A 20,781-nucleotide genomic window follows, 5' to 3' on the forward strand; every position below is an offset into this window, starting at 1 on the left:
AGAGAGATTTTTGAAAAAAGTTATAATATGTACCGTGTCGGTACGCGAATTTACCAATTAAATGTTATCGATATATTTTACCAGTAAATCGTATAAAAAACTTTGAAAAAACAATGTATTTCATTTGTAGATTAAGTAGGCAATTAAGTTTTAAAAGATTCCTTATGTTTCAGGGAGGGAGGAGAGTTGACTCCCCTTACGCTTCCTGTCACGTACAACATTTTAACTTTAATTATATTTAATTTACCTATTTAAGAATCATAACATACGGATTGTACAAGAACATTGCTTTCCACAGACGTTCCATTTTTTTTAATAATATGATAGAATTAATACCTTGATAAAAATAAAATGTTAAGATGTCATGTAGTTAACTAAATATACTCGTATTGGCGTTCTATGAAATGTAGGAGCATAAAAAGATCAACGTAGTAAGACGGATTATAATACGTCCGGGGTTTCCGGGGAAAGGATTTTTTTTTTGTATTTTCAATTTGCCAAAAACAAACAAAACCGGGTATAATAAAATGCGAAAAAAAATCTTCTGTACGGTGGAAATTGCCTTCACGTGGCCACGGTGACGGTATATATTTTGTTTTTTCTGTATATATAGTAATCGTGACGGGGCCGCCACGTCCAATCGGTTGCTTCCGTTCCCCGCCCGCTTTGTTCTCGTCGTATCAAGACATGCTCGTAAATCCTTGAGGGTGGATCTATATATACAAACGGTCAGTGCACGACAAACTACCGCGCATGCGTTTCACATACATTACAGTCTAGTGGTGGGGTGAACTCAAAAATGTACAAAGGCAGTTAATTTTTTTCCTTTTTTTTTCTCTTTCCGTTTCACTCTACACAACCACAAAGTCGTATGTGACCTTCATTACATTCTCTTCTCTTTTCCGTATCTTACTAATATCTTCAATTCATTATTCTCACAATTCTCTTCCTTAGATTACAGCTCTCCTAATGTAATCCTTCTGTTCAATTCTCGATCTCCCTCCAGCATCGCACTAATCATTAACTTCGCCTTCAACACTAGTTTCCGCATTTAAAAAATTGTATTTACTATCTATTTGTTATTCAATAATTTATTTTTCTCATTGCATCTATATTTAATCATAATCAATAATTGTCATGCTATAATGTCTTAAAGATAAAAGCAATAAAAAAAAACCTACGAAAGACCCTGCTGAATAATAACCCTGTATAAAAATCAAAACAACACATCTCAAACCTAGTACCTAACAATACAGAGTGATAAATACTATATCAAATGTAATGCTCGTTTAACGCTCATATTTGTTGGCCTGTTGTTACCAGCTAGTAGCTACTGGACACAAGCTTCCGTTTAAATCGATATTAAAATACAATTCTGTACGTAATTTTGTTACATTCATAATTACGAAACTAAACTATTACCCATTCGTCCACCACCCATCAAAAAAATGTACAGGCGGTCGCCTCTCCTTCGACACGCCACCGCCACAGTACGTATATATAACATGTAGTATCCTGTACCTTGTACACATGTTGCACTAAATTCGTGCGATTTGTACACAGAAATGTTTAAAATATTCATAACCGGTACACCACGTCTTCTTAGAGACACGAACGTCGCTATCGTTTTACGCGATCATTTGTACGTAGCCGTACGCGCGGCCACGGCCGTGCAAAAATGTACGTGGACATAATAAACACCAGCGCGAGATGATTGACGTGCAATTTTCAAAACGAAATTTAATATTCCGGGGCGTGTAAAATGTACGTCGTGTGTGCGTGTAAAAACGCCGGACGTTGGAAGTTTTAAAACATTTATCTCACAACTACTAAATACTTAAAACTCGTTAATTCTTGATTTATTATCTCTATATCTGCGCTGTTCTGTACTTTATCCGAAACGGTTTTGTATGCGTATGTGTGCGTATATATATATTTAGATACTTGTATTGATTTTATTTCAAATGTGTCCGTTTGCATTTTCATCGTATCTATACCACTGCGAGTATTTTGTAAACAATTTGACGCATATTATGCGTTTCATTGTTTTAAAATATGAATATGTTGGATTTTTTTCCTTCCTTAAATATATGCTCTAAATTATACTGGAAATATGCAACAAAATCAATAACTTATTCATAGTTTGATCTGTAATAGCAAAACCGCAATATCGTATTTATTCACATACTTGTAATCAGAATTTTACAGGTGTTTTTTCAATAAATATTATTCCGTGTTACCTGCAGTGTTGATTTTTACTTATAACTTACATTTACTTATTAACAAGCCTTGTCAAGCCTATGATGATTTAAAAATTTAATAAATGTAATATTAAATGTAATAGATTAGATAAAAGAAGTTTCAAAATAGCATATTGTTGGTTGGCTTATTATATTAATTTAATCACTTTTTTATGTAACCTGTTTTGGTTTTTGTGGTTAAAATGTATAGGACTGCTGGGATCGTTTAAAATTTATCGTTAAAGAATTGTCCATGAATAACTATTTAAATTTTTATGGAAAAAATACTGTCTTAAGTTGAATATTTTTTTTTATGCCTGTGGTAATGAAATTATATAACTAGAGTACTTTAATAAAAAATATTGTATTTGTTTGAATCAAAAAAAGTCATTCTTTTGTATATCTATTTTCAACCGAGAAAAGTTCCAATACCCCAACGGTAAATTTACATCTGCCTTTTTTTAAACTAGTGATATTTTCAAATAAATTACGCTATAAACTTTCAAATTTTTTTATATTTTGTAATACAATTACAACAATTTAATGTATAGTTTATCTTTAGTAAATATTGGAAAACAATTAATAGTCATAATAAATAAGTAGTAAAAAATAACAAATTTGCATACTTAATATTTTTACAACTAAAAATCCTTTCCGTAAAATTTAAAATATATCTTTATGACTACATAACTGGTGTTTCTTAAACGTTTTAGTGCACCCGCGAGATTGTTAAAATTAACTTTGAATCAGACATTCAAATCTATAGAATATGCGTATCGTTACAATTTTCTAATATTTTACGTAAGAATTTGAGATGCATTCATATTTTGTCATACTGGAATACACCGATAAACTTTTATGTAAGCATTTTTTAGAAAACGTATTACTACAGTGTTATCAAAATCAATAATAACATAAAAGTAAAATATGTACTGTGCTTTTATTTTTACATGTATTAAATCGAACGGCCAAAAACCAAAATGCAAGCAAATATCTTTAAACAATCAAGAAAATGTTACTATAATTAAACCGATTATTACGAATATAGTTAAAAATTCATATTGTTTATAATTACAATAATTGATTAAAAGTATAAGGCATTTTGTTCGTTTAAATTTAAATATCACTATAAGAAGCCAAGGAACAAAAATTCTAGACAAAGAAACATTTAAACATAAAAAAATGTATGAATTTCAATCAAAAAAAGGGCTAAACTCTGAAATCGATAGAAACTCCACAGTCGGGTAATGTACAAGTAATAGTATTATTGTAATACTTTGTTCTAACTTTCACAAAAATTACATTTAAAATTTAAATACCTATAAATAGCAAACATTTAATTTAATTTTTTTGAAAAAATAAAATATTTTGAAATAAATAACTATGATTGTTTATTGAAAATTCGTTTCAGTATCAGATTTCGTTAAAATTTCATTTTCTATTACTTAGAAAAATGTGGAATCAATATGCAACCGTAAATTTTAAGCACCGCAATCACTTGAATCGCGAAATTATATAATCCCATGAATTTGAATTTTTTTGTACAAATTTATTTACAAGGGAATACATGCGATAAACTCATATTTTTAGAATATATATGTATAAATATATAAATGTAATTGAAGATCTTACTTCGCTTAGGTGTGGGAGTCATTCGATATAATGAGAACGATCTAAAAAAATATCAACTAAAAGAAATTTCACATTCTCAAAAATATTTAAAAGTTAACACAAGTTAAGTAAAAATACAATAACCAATATGTAACATTATAAACTAACAGTATTATAGCATTAGATAATTTATAATCACAAACCATTCTTCCCCTCCGTATTTTTTAAATTATACTTAAATTATTTTGATCTGTCTTTTGTTACTCTGACACTTCTTCTAGGTATTCTTCAAGGAAATCGATTAAATGTAAATGCATACATACATAAATCGCAAGCATGTAAGTACCGATAAGTGCAATGAGGTACGACTATGACGGTTTTTAATTAGAAAAAGAGCTGTGGAGAACAATTCAATTAATCTATATTTATTTTTATTTTATTTATTATACTAATGATTAGTTTTGTTTTTTATAAATACTCAGAATACAATATAAAATTCATAAAATATAATTTGACTGTTTATATGATTACCTTCATTTGTTGTCCATTACTTAAAAAACACGATAAATTATAATCATACAGTGGCAAATACATGCGTGTAATTCAAAAGTGGACACTTTTAAATTCGCGATTAACAATACTATCAACGGGAAAGAGTTTTATTATTAATATTTACAATACATCAAACGGATATTCATAGTTTTCGACCGATTTATTAGCTTTTAAAATATTATGCTGGCAGCATGTACATTTTTGTTTGGTCGCCTGGTAGGGAATTCACCATATATCGCGTTGATTGCTAAAACAAAATTCTATACCAGTTATTCGTTGATATCGAACATTTATAATAGTTGATTTTCACGATCGCAAAATATATCGTTTCGAATATTGGAATTCACCGAAGAACCTACGAGAAATAATGGCGTAAGTCGAATGGATCGGAACTTAACCGAAATACGAATTATTTGACTCGTTTAATTTATTGCACAGTTACCGGGCACACATTATGAGCAATCATTGCAAGGACATCACGAACCGTGGAACAAAGAGTGCTTGGTTCCTTAAATGTGAGGGATGCAATTCTAGACGGATTTACTCATCGCATGTGTACAAGTGCACTGGTAAATAATTTTTCAATACCTTATGCGCTCACAGGGCCGTCGAGGCGCATTGGGAATATTTTGCCCCAGACCCCAAACTTTTGGTGACCACAACATCCATTGCTTTTGTTATTAACCCCATAATTACCCCTAGTTGTCACTATATAAGTCTCACCAAACTCTACGACGGCCCTGTACTCTCGAATAACATTATTACCGTTGCATTTTAAGATATTGTTAAAATAAATCATCGGCGTTTGTTGTTGTCTCATGAATATTTTTTCTCCCGGTGTTTTATAGTGTGTAAGGTGTCCATACACAAACGTTGTTGGGAATTCGGTCAGTGCTGCGCGATCAAGGCTGCAAACGAACGGTCGGCCACTATCGCCACTGAAGTTGAAGTATCCGAGAACGCGGGACCATCTGCACGGATGATGGTGGACTTACGCGAAGTCTCGACGGAGACAACCATAATGCATTTGGTAAATAATTCAATGCAGACGGACGTATTCGACCAATTACACGTCTCAACTGAAACCGATGTGTTGGACCAATGTCACACAACAACTCAGACCGAGATATTAGACAAGTCTCATGTGTCGACTGAGATCGATGTGTTCGACCAATGTCACACATCGACTCAGACCGAGGTGTTAGACCAGTCTCACGTGTCGACTGAGACCGTTGTGTTGGACCAGTGTCACACATCGGCTCAGACCAAAAAATTGAACCCGTGTCATGTGTCAGCTCAGACCGATGTGCTAGATTTAGACCAGTGTCACGTGTCGAGCCAAACTGAACTTGGATATGACCCTTTATTGATCGTCAACGAAAGTGCAGTTTCTTCCGGAGATGTTCCGATGTGCGAAAAAATCCACAGTAGACCGGCGATGGCATCAAACAGAAATGTTCATGAATTATTGTCCTTTCCAAATGGTGGGCCAGAGGCTGGTGGCACGAACGAAGGAACAACCGTATTGAACGTAGACCGTATGAGTTCGAGGACAGAACTCGCAAAAGAAATTATAATGACGGCCAAACAACGGATGCGGTATTAATGTTTTTATGATAATACTAAACAAATAACCGATAATAATATCAACGTGTGCCCTCTCACCAGTAAAATCAAAGTAGAGAAGAACATCGCGTTGAAAGTGAACACGGATGCCGTATCTGCGCTACAAGAATTGTGTATGGCTCGATGGTGGAAAATACCGGAGTATCATTCATGCGTTAAAATAGCTGATAACCATTTTCAAATAGAATGCTCTTTAAGAGGGTACACGGTCAAAGGTACGATCAGCTTTCTATGTGTTTTCACTTTGGCGTTACGTATAATCACAAATCGTTATGTAAAAATATGTGCTTATACAGGCGAAGGATGGTCGAAAAAAGAGGCTAAACGTCAGGCAGCCTACAATATGTATTTGGTCGTTAAAAATCAAGATTAGCTTCGTTGTATTGAAATTGAACGTGAGAAGAGCGAAAATGTGATTTTTCGGTTGCATCCGAATTGGGTCCCGAATTATTTTAGGTATACCTATATATATTTTCTAAATAGAAACGTTAACGTTAACGTTTCTATTTAGAAAATATATAATTAAGTTCAAACTTTTTATGTAATACATGAAGACGAGGTATTTGGGGTTGATCATTTTATCTTAAAAGTTTTACTTAACAATTTAATCTTCACTAATTTGTTAACCCATTTAAATTAACAACTAAAAAATACTCCATTTAAAAACGAATATTTCATGTTTATTAAAAATAAATTACAATTACAATGGTGTAAAATAGCTAGATCGCGATATTTTGAACAAAGCTTATTATGATGTTGATATTATTTTGACATCTGAGATGTATTTATTATTAAGGTTGAAAAAATTATTCATGAATTTAGGTTTTATTTTGATTAATACATATAATTTCTTTATTATATTTAATTTTGAGATACGAGTATATAAAAGACCAACCACCGTAATAAAAATAATTTATTATTATTTTTATTTTAATTAAATTTTTCTAAGATTTATTGTTAGAAATAATTGAATTCTGCTTGTTTGAATTTATTCTGTTAATATGTATAAGAAAGGTGTTGGAATATGCCTGACCTAAAAATAAAGTCATAAATTCAATGAAAATAAATACTTTTACGGTGGTTTTATTGGCATACTTCCGATTTAAAATAATGTTGGATTATCATTAATTTTAAAATTTTCTTTGTTTAGTTCAGTTGTACGACCGAAAATATAACTTTTCTGAGTGGATCAAAATCAATGAAATCACGTGTCGCAATACCAGACGCATTGAGAAACACCACTAATGCAAGCGAACAAATCAACACGGCAGTCTTATGACCATATGAGTGCACGACTTAACATAATACTACCATTGACGCGCCCATCGAGGATGCTGGGATGAACCCGAAATGTAAATCGGTCCCCATAATTTAAGTCTCAGAGTATGGGGCCGGTATTTCAACCGATGTGGCTCAAATCAAATGTTATTTATTCTAAAACGATTTAAAAATAATAAACGGTGTTTCGTAACGGAAAACCTTCTAGAAAATATTTAACACCACTCGTCGGGCACACGTGTCGCAGTGTACTCGTCGAATCCTCTCATTCTCGTCCGACTAGGGCGTGTTCGACGTGCGTATTGCGCATAAATGTATCGTATTTTTACAGGTGCACACGACGTACCTACACTTGAGTGCGCGATGACGACGACTGTGTACGCGCGAACTGTTCGCCAGAAGACGATGTTTCGTCGGGCGTGCAGGAAACCGACCGACCGACCCACCGAGTGGGCGCGCGCGTCACGCGTGTGAGTAATATTATTGCGGCACGCAGCGTTTATTGTTATTATTATCGTTGTTATTGTTATATACAACGTGACATAATCTCGCGCGACGCCAAAACGCCGGAGAATTGACACCACCACTGGCGGCGGCGGCGGCGGCGGCGGCGGTTCTTCCGGTCCGCTGAGCCGTTATTAATTTAATATAGCGCTCATATTCCTCGACGTATACACTGCGCACCCGCTCTTTTACGCGTACGCGCGCACACGTCTTATTTCAATCAGTCGCCATCCCTCTAACACCCCCTCACCCCCCAGAGGCCTGTTTTATATTCTTCCGACACGATGTCCGCACGTCGTCCGTGTACGTACGAGCTTACGCAGTGATGAAATATAGTGGTCGGGATGTGCACGCGACAGAATGGCGACAACGACGGATGACAACGCGCAAAACCGACCGATCGTTTCGACACCGCCGAACGATGATGATTCGTGTTTTTCGGCAACAAACGACAACGGTGTTTGATCATTCGAAACGAGTTTTTTTTTTTTTAAGTGGCGGCTGCATCCGCGTAATGTAAAGCGTTGCGGGGAATATACTCACAGTTTTCGGTCGGCCTAGTTAACGATAAAAATAATAAAAAAAAAAAATGTTTAAAAAACATCGTAAAATAGTGACTACATCGTTGTATTAGCGCGGAAGTCGAATGGCACAGAACATTTTTCAAAGTTCAATTACGGTCAATGCGAATGTTATTACAGCGTTGCTGTTGAGCGACAGTTGTAACCGGTTGACGTGTTTACTGTTAACAATGTACAATGTAGTTTGCCAACAATTATTAAAACGATGGTGTGTACCAACAGAAATACAACTATTATACACGTATACACACACACACAGACGCTTGCTGACCCGAGCAACGGTGGTGGTATTGATTTCTGTTCCAAGTTTCCGTTTTCATCGGAGCAACGTAAAACACGTGTTAAACACGTTAAACACGCGCTAGTATTATTATTGTATATGTTCACGAATAATTACCCTGGTGCGCATCCCTCTGTCGACGGGCTTTTAGCGTACGTGTTTTCATTATAGTCGCGTGTACGTACAACTCGTCGGCGATGATTTGCGATCGCTGTCGTACGGTCCGTGAAGTCCGAACAATGAGTACGTAGTACACCACGACGACTACAGTGGATGCAGCGGGCACACATTGCAAATGTGCAGTTAACAGCCGAAACTCGGCTATAGCCGTCGGCGCCGACGTAAACGCGTATACATATACGTGCGACATAATACGTTGCAGAAGCAACAAACAGCAATATAATGAACATGTAGGTACATGTATGAATACGGACAAAGGCGGGCGAGGGCGCGAACGACACGGGTACGCGAAATAATAGAGACACACAATCGAACCCTTTACATATTATATAGCTGTCCCCCCGCGCACAGTTCATTAAACCGGTAACAACCGTTCACGGTATATGGTATATGTATGTATGTATAATGATAAATAGGTGTATGCACGCGAATCGTAGTGGTCGGTCGCGTATACGCGCGGGACGAGAGTTGACCCGGTCCGCCTGCGCAGTCGGTTTGGGCAAACAGGAGCCGGTGCCCTTCCCGTGATGATGACGGCAATAATATACAGTACACCGTTATGGTGTTGCAGGCCGACTTGCAGCGGCGTGAACTACCCTATTCGTATTTATTGTTTTGCCCACCGGCCCACGCACAGGGATTTACCGCGGTACGGGTGACAATATAATACGCGTACATGATGTACACACTGCACGCGCATGAGCTTGTGTAGCCGATGACAGAAGGCTAAATACTTATTTAACACATGTTAATGTTATTATTATTCTTTCAATTTTTTTTTTCATTTTCACCCTCCTCCGTATACCCCCGTACGCGGATTTTGCCGTAACTCACTTGCCCGCCACCACCGCCCTTTGGGGCGACCTTTTGCGCGCAACTGAGCAAACAGAAAAAGTCGCTGTTGCCGCCGACGACGGAATGACGTGCCGCGTACAAATATATACACAGAGATTATGGCGCCAGATTCGCGCGTTTACAATAAATCAACGCAATATTGTCCCTTCATTATTAGAAGCGGTGTGCGAAGATCAGTGTGTTAATGTGTGTATGTGATGTGTGTGTGTGTGTGTGTTTGTGTGTGTTTCTGTGTTTGTGTCTGTGTCTGTGTGTCTGTTTTTAGAGGATTCGGGTTTTTTTTTACGATCGACTTTATTTTTATTACACAATGTCGATGAAACGCGATTTTTTTTTATACGTCATAATTTATACAACTTAACATGACTGTACATACAAGCGAAGAATAAATAATAAATATTACGTAAAAGTTTGATTAAATGCATTAAATTTGCACATTTCTCTTCGTATCGAAATTTCAAAAATAAATATCCAAGATGAATGCAATTTTTACTTATTGTAGCGTACATCGCAACGATTTTATGTTATTATAAATATTGTTATTATTTATCACATATTGATTATAAACTTCAGATAGTTCTGAAGTGTAAAATTGGTTACAATATAATTGACAAACAGATCGCCATACTTTAATAGAATATTTATAAATTGCGATCGAGTACCGGAAGTAAAAACTGAATTCGTGCGTGAACTTTGATTTCGATTTGATTTAATAATATAAATGGTTTTCTTTCCGCTGTTTATTGCATACAGCTAGTTGTGTTCTTGGTTTTATCATCACTTGTACGTCGGGTTAACAGCATAAAAACTTATGACAGATTAAAAATAAAAACGATAACAATAATAATAATAATAATACACTTCGGAGTAGTGTAGTTGTCATAAATTATTAGGGGATGGGGGGACGAAACGACCATTTATGCATTATATGAATTAAGTTGCCGGTGTTTATGAAATAAACGAACCCCTGCGGTGCATAATATATCGGTGACAGTTTAGTTGAACATGCCGGGCTACTGAGACCATTATAAGTGTTAAAAATGAACAATGATCCCTGTGTACGCGCGCTGTTTCATAAAAATGAATGCAACATAAATATTCTATGATTAATATTCACTTAACCGGAATCCAACAACTAACTACAATAATATATATTCCGTTCCGCGCGGCAATTATATTTATATTCTGAAAGGAATTTTCGAGCTACAGTATCATTTCGTATAAATCACATTCGTATTCACAAATATATTAAACATACATTAAACATAATAGCCGATGAATTGTCCGAATTGGACTTGAGCAGCAGCAGCAGTATAAATTGTATTATGATTTATTGAGATGAATATTACTAACATCGTTGCGAGAAAAAACCTGCGGTTACTTGGATGTCAACGTAAATTTGTTGATGTTTGAAAAACTACAAAGAAATACTCCGTAAGTCTAATTTTGGATTTAGACTAGAAAAAAAAACAAAAAACGACATGACATACACTGGACGGGACTTGTGGCGCATGTCATTTGCACGTAATACAACGGGTGCGTAAAATGATTTTCCACCCGACCCGGTTAGCGAGTCACAGCGATAAGAAGCAACGTCGGTTGGTCGTGATCAGTGGCGCAACTAGTGGTGGGGTTTGGGGGTTGTAACCCCTCTCCCCCAAAATTTTTCTAAGGTTTTTACAAATTCTACGTAGAAAAAAAAATTGTTTATCTTGAACACGCGAAACGGATGATTGCTATGAAATATGAATATTATTCGTATTATAATCGATAACAATAATAACATGACAATACGGAACGTTTTGTAATGTTCCATTCAACTTTAAAACCTTGTCAATAACCTTGCTACTACGATTTCTCGATAGTCGAATGTATAATACTTATTTTTGTGGTATCACAATATTAAATAGAAGTTAAACAGTTTAATTTGTAACTTAAATATATTACTCATAAACCTAACTCAATCTTACTCCTTACTCCCCACCAAACACCTGCAGAAAATGCTTATTTTTTCCAAATTCACCCCCCCCCCCGGAAAATCAATCCTAGTTCCGCCACCTGGGCGTGATGCCCGGGACCGTGCACAGGATTCACACGGCGGACGCGATGTTTCATTGTCCCTTCGCGGCGACAACAGAGTCAACAGCATAAAACGTAAAACAGCTGTACCACACCGCGTTCACTCGTATCTGATCGCGAAAACAACGCGAGACCGACAACGGATCATCGGTGAGCAGGACGAACCGGACACGGTGTGCCTTCGGTCCCGGACAAATTAGGGCGATGCCGTGCCGGTCACGTGTCGTCAAGTGCCGAAGTGTGCCGTCAGCCCAGGGGGAGGGGGTGACGCGCGCACAAAGAGTATCCTATTTCGCGGACATTTAACACGGATCCGTCGATCCGATGTGTACGGCGCAAGTAGTCGACAACGACGCGGCTACGTGCCCCGGGTGGCGAATCGAAAGATACGATTATTGTAATGTCATAGGCGCACGCGTCCGACAAACTTGTTTTCCTTTTGACCGGACAACAACAACGACGACGGCGTCGACCGGGTTCAGATTACGTGATTCGATACACTTATGTAGAGAGCGATCTATACGGTCGCTATTCTTATTATTATTATTATTATTATTGATATTATTATTGATATTTGCCACGGCCGAGGATAATGGCCATTATTATGTGTATCGTCGTGCAAGTGTGGGAAAATTGTACGTCTGACGTTGCCGCGGTACGCACGGGAGCCTCTCGTGTTGTTCGTTTCCGAAGGGGATGAATATCCTTCGAGGAAATTCGATCGACCTCGACCTATCCATCGACTGCAGCAAATGTATTCAACAAATAATAATAATAAATAAAACGACAATGTACATAATTTTTCCAGTTCGGGAAAAATATTTCAAGTAATAAACCTATACACGATAACTCACGTCATCCTTCTGTATTGTACACGAAATATACAAATGTTACTTCGAATAATTAGAAATTACTATTTTAATAATTAAATGTCGTCCTATTCAACTCGATTCCGCGAAGGAAAAATAAAATACAAGTGTAATCGGAGTGACATTCAGATTAGTCACTAATTTAATCAAATAATTTTACGACGACGTCAAGATATAATTTTCTAAGGCCATACTTTTAAACGTTTAAATTAATACAATAACAGATACATCATAAATTAAACACAAATTACAAATATGCGATAATTTAACTGCATCAGTGCAACGTATAATAATTATTATTACTTATTAGTTTATTAAAATCAATTTGAATGTATTATGAACAATTATGAGTTATTATACGAAAATTATTTAGATAATAAAAAGTTTAAATGTTTAAAATGAATAATCCAGCTTATTAATTATATGATAAACTTAATTATCCATTTGATTAAAGTCATAATTGTTTTAATATTTAATGATATCATTTGATTATTGTACAGAGCGTGCTTTGATGATCTATCAAAGATAAACTAATTTTTAAAATGTTAATTATATATATCTTTGGAAATTTGAAAAAGAAACACACAAATAGCGTTTTTGAATTTATTATTTTACTAAAGACTATAAACAGGAGAACTTAAAAGTATTTACTTTTTATAATGGTTTATTGTCGGTAAAGCATTTTAATAGTATAGTAGCATTTCTGTTATAGGTCTAGTCTACACAGTTTTCGAACAAAGAGAATTGCATACTATCATTTAGATTTCGCTTTTACTTGTGTGCACTCGAGATTTTCTCTCGTCAATAATATTTATCATACGGTAAATTTAATGTATATGTATATACATAATAATGAATGAAACCTACTTGAACTCTGGCCTCAGTAAGCTCTATATGTTTAGCGATCTCCTCTCTGGTGTATATATCTGGATAATGTGTTTCTTGAAAAGCTCTTTCCAATTCCTTCAACTGTGCTGAAGTAAAAGTTGTCCGTATTCTCCTTTGTTTCCTTTTCTCCGTTAGAATACTGTCATGAGTTGTATACGGAAGACTTTTATATGCCGCTAATCCACCTGTAACATTTGAAATAATTCGTTAACATAATTTATATTTTATGTCGAAATGTTCAAAACACTATAGACGATAGAGATAGTCTAAATCTCATTTGAAAGAATAATTATTTATGCCAATTTTATCGACAAACAATTTATCATATGTACTGTTACAACACGAGATTGTACAAAATACATATCACGTGAGTAAGTTCCATAGGCGAGCGCAGATCTATATTTCAGGAACTACCTACAGTACTTTTGGGCCCTATCCTAACAAAACGTAAAGATATATTTAATAAATCATAATGTATTAGGCATGGAAAAAACACCAGGGAAAGTGTCCCTCCAAATTCCCCAGGAAAGAATTTTTTTCCTACGTGGCAACAAAAAAACTATTCAATTATTTTTTACAAATCATTTAAGAATCTTAAACTTTTCATCTACTAATAGAACAATATGAACATTTTAAATCGTTCAAAATCATTTTTTCTACATACGCCGATAATTTTGTTGTATTATGTATGAATCGATAATATTATACAGTGTAATCTAATAAAAATTATTGAAACATTATCTTTGTTACTACAGGAAATCGTTGACCGTCGAGCGTTACACGTCGTCTCGGTTATTTTCGTAAAATAAAAAAATCTTTTTTCAGTTAACCCTGAGTTTAAAAGTATAAATTCTGCTAATAAGACATAAAATCATTTAAATCAAAATTACTATCCAATAATTACATAATTTCTTAACATTTTAATTGCATTGCCAATTTTCATCACAATAAAAGAATGAAGTTTTTCCTCTTTGTGGCTTCTTAAGACTTGGTTAAGCGCAAGAATGCGAGAAGACAAATTAAAAGGATTGGCGCTTATGTAGTATCTATAGGATATAAATTGTAAATAAAATATACTAATTCATTTTTAATGCAGTTATATCATGTTATTTTATTCTTTTAATAGTTATAAAATTTAACTTTGTTCCTAAAGCTACAACTTACTATTCTTACATCGAATATTTATTTGTATATATATATATATATATGATTATGTCCCCCCACCGTGAAAAATTGAGTACGTTCTTATAATGTCTAAATATTTCAATAAACATAACTTTAATTTTTTAATTTAATATTGTGATATATTAGTCCCAATGAATATGTTTTCCTGGAATCTTGTATATTTTTCTCGGATAGCTTTAATTATGTATGATTTGTACTTTTGCAGTCAATTTTAGCTGTTATGTAGTATTATCATAAGACGTTTTTTCATGAAATTTCAGAATATTTAGTTTTATTTTTCTATTACGAAAAAAACAGCACCAGTTAAAATATGGACCCTTTACTCTTAGACTTAAGGGTCCAATTTAAAAAATTTCGAGGAATGCCTAGATCCACCCAGCACCTCATGTGTGCACGCCTATGTCTATCCCTTGTGAAACCTTAGTTGAAGGCTTTTTTTTCTTGTTGTTGTTAGAACATTTACCTAAAAAAAAATTATTTAAAGTTACTTTTTTATTTATCAGCAATAATAGGTACAGATTTTGAACAAGAAAGAATACTAAAGCCTCCATAAAACTAACTTTTATAAGTTTACGTATACATTTCGTACAGTTTTTTTTTTACATAGGTATGCCGTAGGCAATTCGAATGTAAACGGTTACGTGATGAGTGCACATTTACCGGAGTGATAAAAATCGATCGGGCGATCGAAATGTTTCAGTAAAACGAAAATTTGTTTTGATATTAACAATAAAAAACGATTGCAATACATATATTTTTTTTTTTTATCTCGAACGCACGCTACTTTCTTCCCTCGTCTCCGCGCGCTGACTGCGGTGGTGGTGTAGGTGGTGCGTTTTGCGGGATACCGCCGCGCATCTCTCCTGATAATTTATCGTCGAACCGCGGCGAGCGACGCCTACGTACACGCACGCCAGCGAGACGCGCGTGTAAAAAGTATCGCAAAAAAAAAAAAAAAAAAAAAACAAGAGAAATCGAACAAGTTGTACTTTTATGGACACGCAGCGTACCATGGCGCGTACACGCGCACACGTAACATGTGTAAATCTGGTTACGTATTTTTGAGGAAAGCGGAACGGAAAAAAATCACGTATACGGCATATCCGGTAGAAAGGATAAGAAAGGAAAAGGTTGTTCGTTTTCCGTGTGCCGTCCGACGACGATCGGTAAAAAACGTTCGTAGAATGGATGGGAAAAAACGGGCGTATAAACACGGCGACGTGCGTGCAATATAATGACTGCCAGTACACAATAATATATAATATACAAATAGATGTGCGTGACGCGCGAGGGGGAGGGAATTGCGAGTTGGTGGTAACCGCGCGCGCGATGCAATGGGAGGAAGTTTTGCGGCCCGCGGCGAGGGTAATAGGAGCGGAAAGGGGAGGCGTGAGCTTTTGTAAAAACCGTCGTTTTCCAAACCGTACACGCCGCCGCCGCCGCCATTTTTGCTCCGGTCTTCTCACCGAGTCCATATTGATCGGAATCTCTCCGGGCGGCCGTGGCTGCTGCGTGTATACCGATGCTCGTCCCTTGCTCACACGTATATGTGTAACGTGTGTACGCCTGTACGTGTGTTTGTGCGATAGCTTTCTGCTGGTGCGCACCACCCCATTCCACTTTTCCATCACGTCCCGTCGTATCCTTGTGAAATATTTTAACGACCCCGATCTCCGCTACCCCTGCACCACTCGCTTTTGTGCTTATTACTATATATTATTATAAACGTGTATATGTATGTATATGTGTGTGTGTGTGTGTGTGTGTTTAATATACGTATACAATACGTATAAATACTACGACGACGTACATTGTTGTTGTCGCTGGTTTTTAATCCCATTAACCGAGAGATGCGCTTTCGTTCGGAGGGGGAGTGTTTTTCTTTAATAGACGCATCGCCATTTTTTACGATCGTTCCTTATGTATACAGCGCTGTACTACAACCCCCTCTTCCCATACCGCGCTCGTGACTACCTTTAGGCTGTCGTGCCGAGTGAAAAAAATAAAAAACGTGAAAACCCGGTCTAAGTGGTGCGAGTAAGGCGAGAGAGCGATGAGAACACTACGGTTAATAATTTCGGAAAGGGGGTCAGAAAATTTTCCCTGTTTTCCGTGAGTGTACTAGACCCAATTATATTTATGCGCCTGCTGCAGTGACGCGACACCTGATTTCTTAATTCCTTTACGCAAAACATTACATGCACAGATCATCGAGCCTCAGCAGTAAAATAGCTACTAGAGGAGGGGAGAACCTAATACGGATCATCAGTTCACGGGAGTATTTAAATAGTAAACTTTTATTTTTTAAATCTAATTCTCGCGGTTTAAGAAAAAAATTGTTGCAACTGTCCCTTGCTGTGCGCCGTTTTCGCGTGATCGTAACACACAAACATACACGCGTGTGTCTCACGTCATACTACATCGAATATACTGCTGTATAATGTTTGCGATTGAAATAATCATTTACACAGTACACGATCCAAAAGCATTTTTAAAATCAACCCCGTATATCCTTAAAATATTTCACCACTTTATTTCATTATATAAACTGCAACGATAGGGTTTTCGATTTAAACTGCAAAATTATTTTGTTATACTCCACGTGGAGAAATAGTATTCATCATACTCATGATTTCCATGTGCACGAAAGCGTTAAATTTATTTTGAAAACGAATTTTCATTTTGCAATAGAAAATAATAATATATCATTATTTAATTTTTATGGTAAGCCTAAGCAATATTTCATATCGACAAAAACAACAAAGTAAAATAAACTAAATATTTGTTTTAATAAAAAATTATACAAAAACTCTTCGCTTTAACTTGTACGAAATACATTTTATAGTTTAATGTTTTTTAAGTAATATTAAATGTTGACTATTTTAGGGTGTGATAATTTTTTTTTCTATAATGTATACAATCTGTTTGTATCAATGGTATTATATTATAATAATCTATTATAAATCTTACTTTTATTTAGATACCCTAACCTAACCTAACCATTGATTGTCCAGTTGTATATTATCTATTACATTGTACATCAAAATTAAAAATGTATGCATTATTATTAAATTAAAAATTTGTATTTAGATTGTTTATTCTTTTAAAATGTAAATATTAAATAGTAAATAGTGGGTAATAACAGCAGTTAGTCATAAATTTATATTTCAGCTAGTTTAAGATTATATAAATATTATACTAGTTTATACAAGAATTTAGAAAATTAAGGGAAAATGTACATTGTTTTTGGGAAAACGTAACACAACATCAATATTTGCATTCCAATAAACTATCAGGAAAGCGATTTTCAGAGTAAAAAGAATAGTCATATATAGACCATGAGGAAATAGAAAGTAGTGTACGACGTCCTTTTTTTTAAATAACGTCTACTTACTTTCGACATTTTACGATATTGTGCAGCATAAACTTGCAATGAACTTACGAGTACTTTAAATTCATTCAAATATACCTCTAATAACATATACATTCTATACGTGCATTTTAGAAGAAAATTTCATAAAACCATTTCGATTTATTTTCCTTTACTGTTTTTCGTATCACGTTTATCGTGAACTTTAGACTTAACTAATAAATTTAATACCTTAAATGTTGTATCTAGACAATACATTAATGATTTTAATTATGTTTTGTCACCCGTTTGAATGTACATCCGGAGTTGTATTCGATCAAGTCCTAAACGAACAATCTTATAGAGATTTAATTTATTCCACATAGTCTATCAACGAATTATATGAAGTATATTATAATATATTTAGTTCAATCGTATTTTCAACTAAGGACATGAAATTATTATACATTACATTTGAACTAGGTTAACTCAAAATTGAAGGGACCGGGAAAAAAAGTTCGAGTTATCCAAGAATTCGAGTTATCGAAATAAAATTTTAAAATATGTATTTTTTTTAAACCGTACAATATAATATCCCTTATGTATTTATTATAATATGTAATAAAAATATTTTCTATTTATGTATTATTTATAATTTTAAAAAAATATGTATAAACAAAAATTAGGTTAAAAAATTATTTTAAAAAAATATTTTTTTTTTTTAATTTTACTGTTGAATGTAACATTTGCAATGAATTGTTCTATTTTTTTTTAAGCTTCAAAAAGTTAATCACTGACCTCTGAATACTTTTCGACAATTCACCTCAATTAATTATAATGCATCTTTACATACATATATAATATATAAGGGTACATGAGAGAAGTATCATAATTTTATAATATTATAAAACTCAGAAATTCGAGTTATTTACGAAAATATTTGAGTTAAACAACATTTTTTGCATTTTTTAAATAAAAAATTCTATGGACCGGGAAAAATGTTCGGAGTATCAACATTTCGAGTTAAAGAAGTTCGAGTTAATCAAGTTCGACCGTAACTAGATAATACATTATGCAATAATGTACGTAAGTACCTTTTCGTTTACGCCTTTTTCAACTTTAGTTTACGTACGATAAAAATAATAAACGCTTGACATAATTTAGTCTGTTATGGTTATTATTTTCTGCGGTTATTAAATTGTAATGCCCTCGTGCAAGGTTGTAAGACAATTGGTACACAAATTATATACATTTTAAATAATATAACACAATCGTTTAAATATAAATATCTATACCGACAATCAGCCGTGTCTCGAAGGATGTCGTCACATTTAATTAATTTGTAACAGTAAAAGTTGAAGTGTAATAGGATAGTTCAAAATAATGAATAAATCGTTATATGTATCTTGTAGGTACTACAAAAATCATGTGATTTTTATGGCCACATATATTATAAGAATAATAAATAATAAAAATAATAAATTCATTTTACGTTCGCTAATAATAATTTCATCTGACGATTATTTTTTCACTTGTAGATCCTTTTTTAATCTATATTTTTATTGTAAGCCAATATAACCATGATTATGTGCAATATATATTTATATAATTATCTTAATACGGGCAAATAAAACACGTTAAGCAAGGTATTTGAGATAATTTTCCACATTAAATTTTCATTTTATGAAGATATCTATGAAACGGAAATGAACTCTAGCGACTTTCTGAGCCATAAAATGTCATATGTCACGTGGTATTTTGCTAAAAATAATGCTCAATATAGGAATATCTGAAATATTTTTATTCTTTATAAAACGTCGTACAATATAAATAAGTGATTAAATATATTTAAGTTCATAAGTGCATTGTTAAATGTTATTCCATTTTGTTATTTGTACGAGTAAGTCAAGTAAAGTTTACATACTTAATCATCCCAGTGTAAAATCATCGTCTTTTGAGTTTCTTTGCATCCGTTTTATAGCATTTGATGTATAAATTTAGTACCAATTAATTTCACACCATAGTATATTATGTTAAATGAATCATGACCAATTTTGTTTTAAATTTCCGTATTGTGTTACAGTAATGCAATAAATGACAAAATAATTTTTCCACTGTTAATTTTTTTTCTTTTAATTATAGTGAATATTTAATAAAATATTTTTTTCCAAATGACATTATACAACTATTGTATTGACAGAATTGGTGTAAGAAAAACTGATAAAAAAAATTGTCTCTTTTCAGCTCGTAAAAGTTTGAATAAAAAAAATTATTAGTGTTAGCAAAGGCGACAGAGTAGTGTTTAATTGGGTTAGTCTTGTTTCTGTAATAATGCCGTATTCCTAACTTGACCGCCTGAACGTTAAATTATTTATAACGGCAGAGTAGTTATGATCATTGGTGTAATTATCTTAGGTGTTATTATTATTCATTATGGTGCTTTTAATACAGCAAATGGGAAGTTATTACCTAAAAGTCCAAGAATTTATTTTACATTTTACAATATTAATGTCACATTATTTATTAAATAATTAAAACAATAAATATAATTGAATCGAGTATTGACACGTTCATAGAAATCTATTTATTATTTTATTTAAAACACCATATTAATAATTACTGATATTATTGATTAAATATCTTTCTTATACATTGAATACGCTTGATTTTATTAATCTATAGATTTTACTAGAATTGTTTTTTA

General features: G+C 33.9%; 1 protein-coding gene across 1 annotated transcript in view; it reads right to left on the reverse strand.

Annotated features, from left to right (window-relative positions):
• Positions 1–20,781, reverse strand: part of LOC112686864 (paired mesoderm homeobox protein 2A-like) — a 38,252-nt gene that overhangs the window by 12,512 nt on the left and 4,959 nt on the right. The window contains exon 2 of the mRNA XM_025559320.1: positions 13,523–13,728. Coding sequence (XP_025415105.1) covers positions 13,523–13,728 — 206 coding nt within the window. The remainder of the gene's footprint in view (positions 1–13,522; positions 13,729–20,781) is intronic.

The sequence above is a fragment of the Sipha flava genome, unplaced genomic scaffold, assembly GCF_003268045.1.
Source record: "Sipha flava isolate LNK unplaced genomic scaffold, YSA_version1 326_pilon_pilon, whole genome shotgun sequence".
In the NCBI taxonomy this organism is placed as follows: Eukaryota; Metazoa; Arthropoda; class Insecta; order Hemiptera; family Aphididae; genus Sipha; species Sipha flava.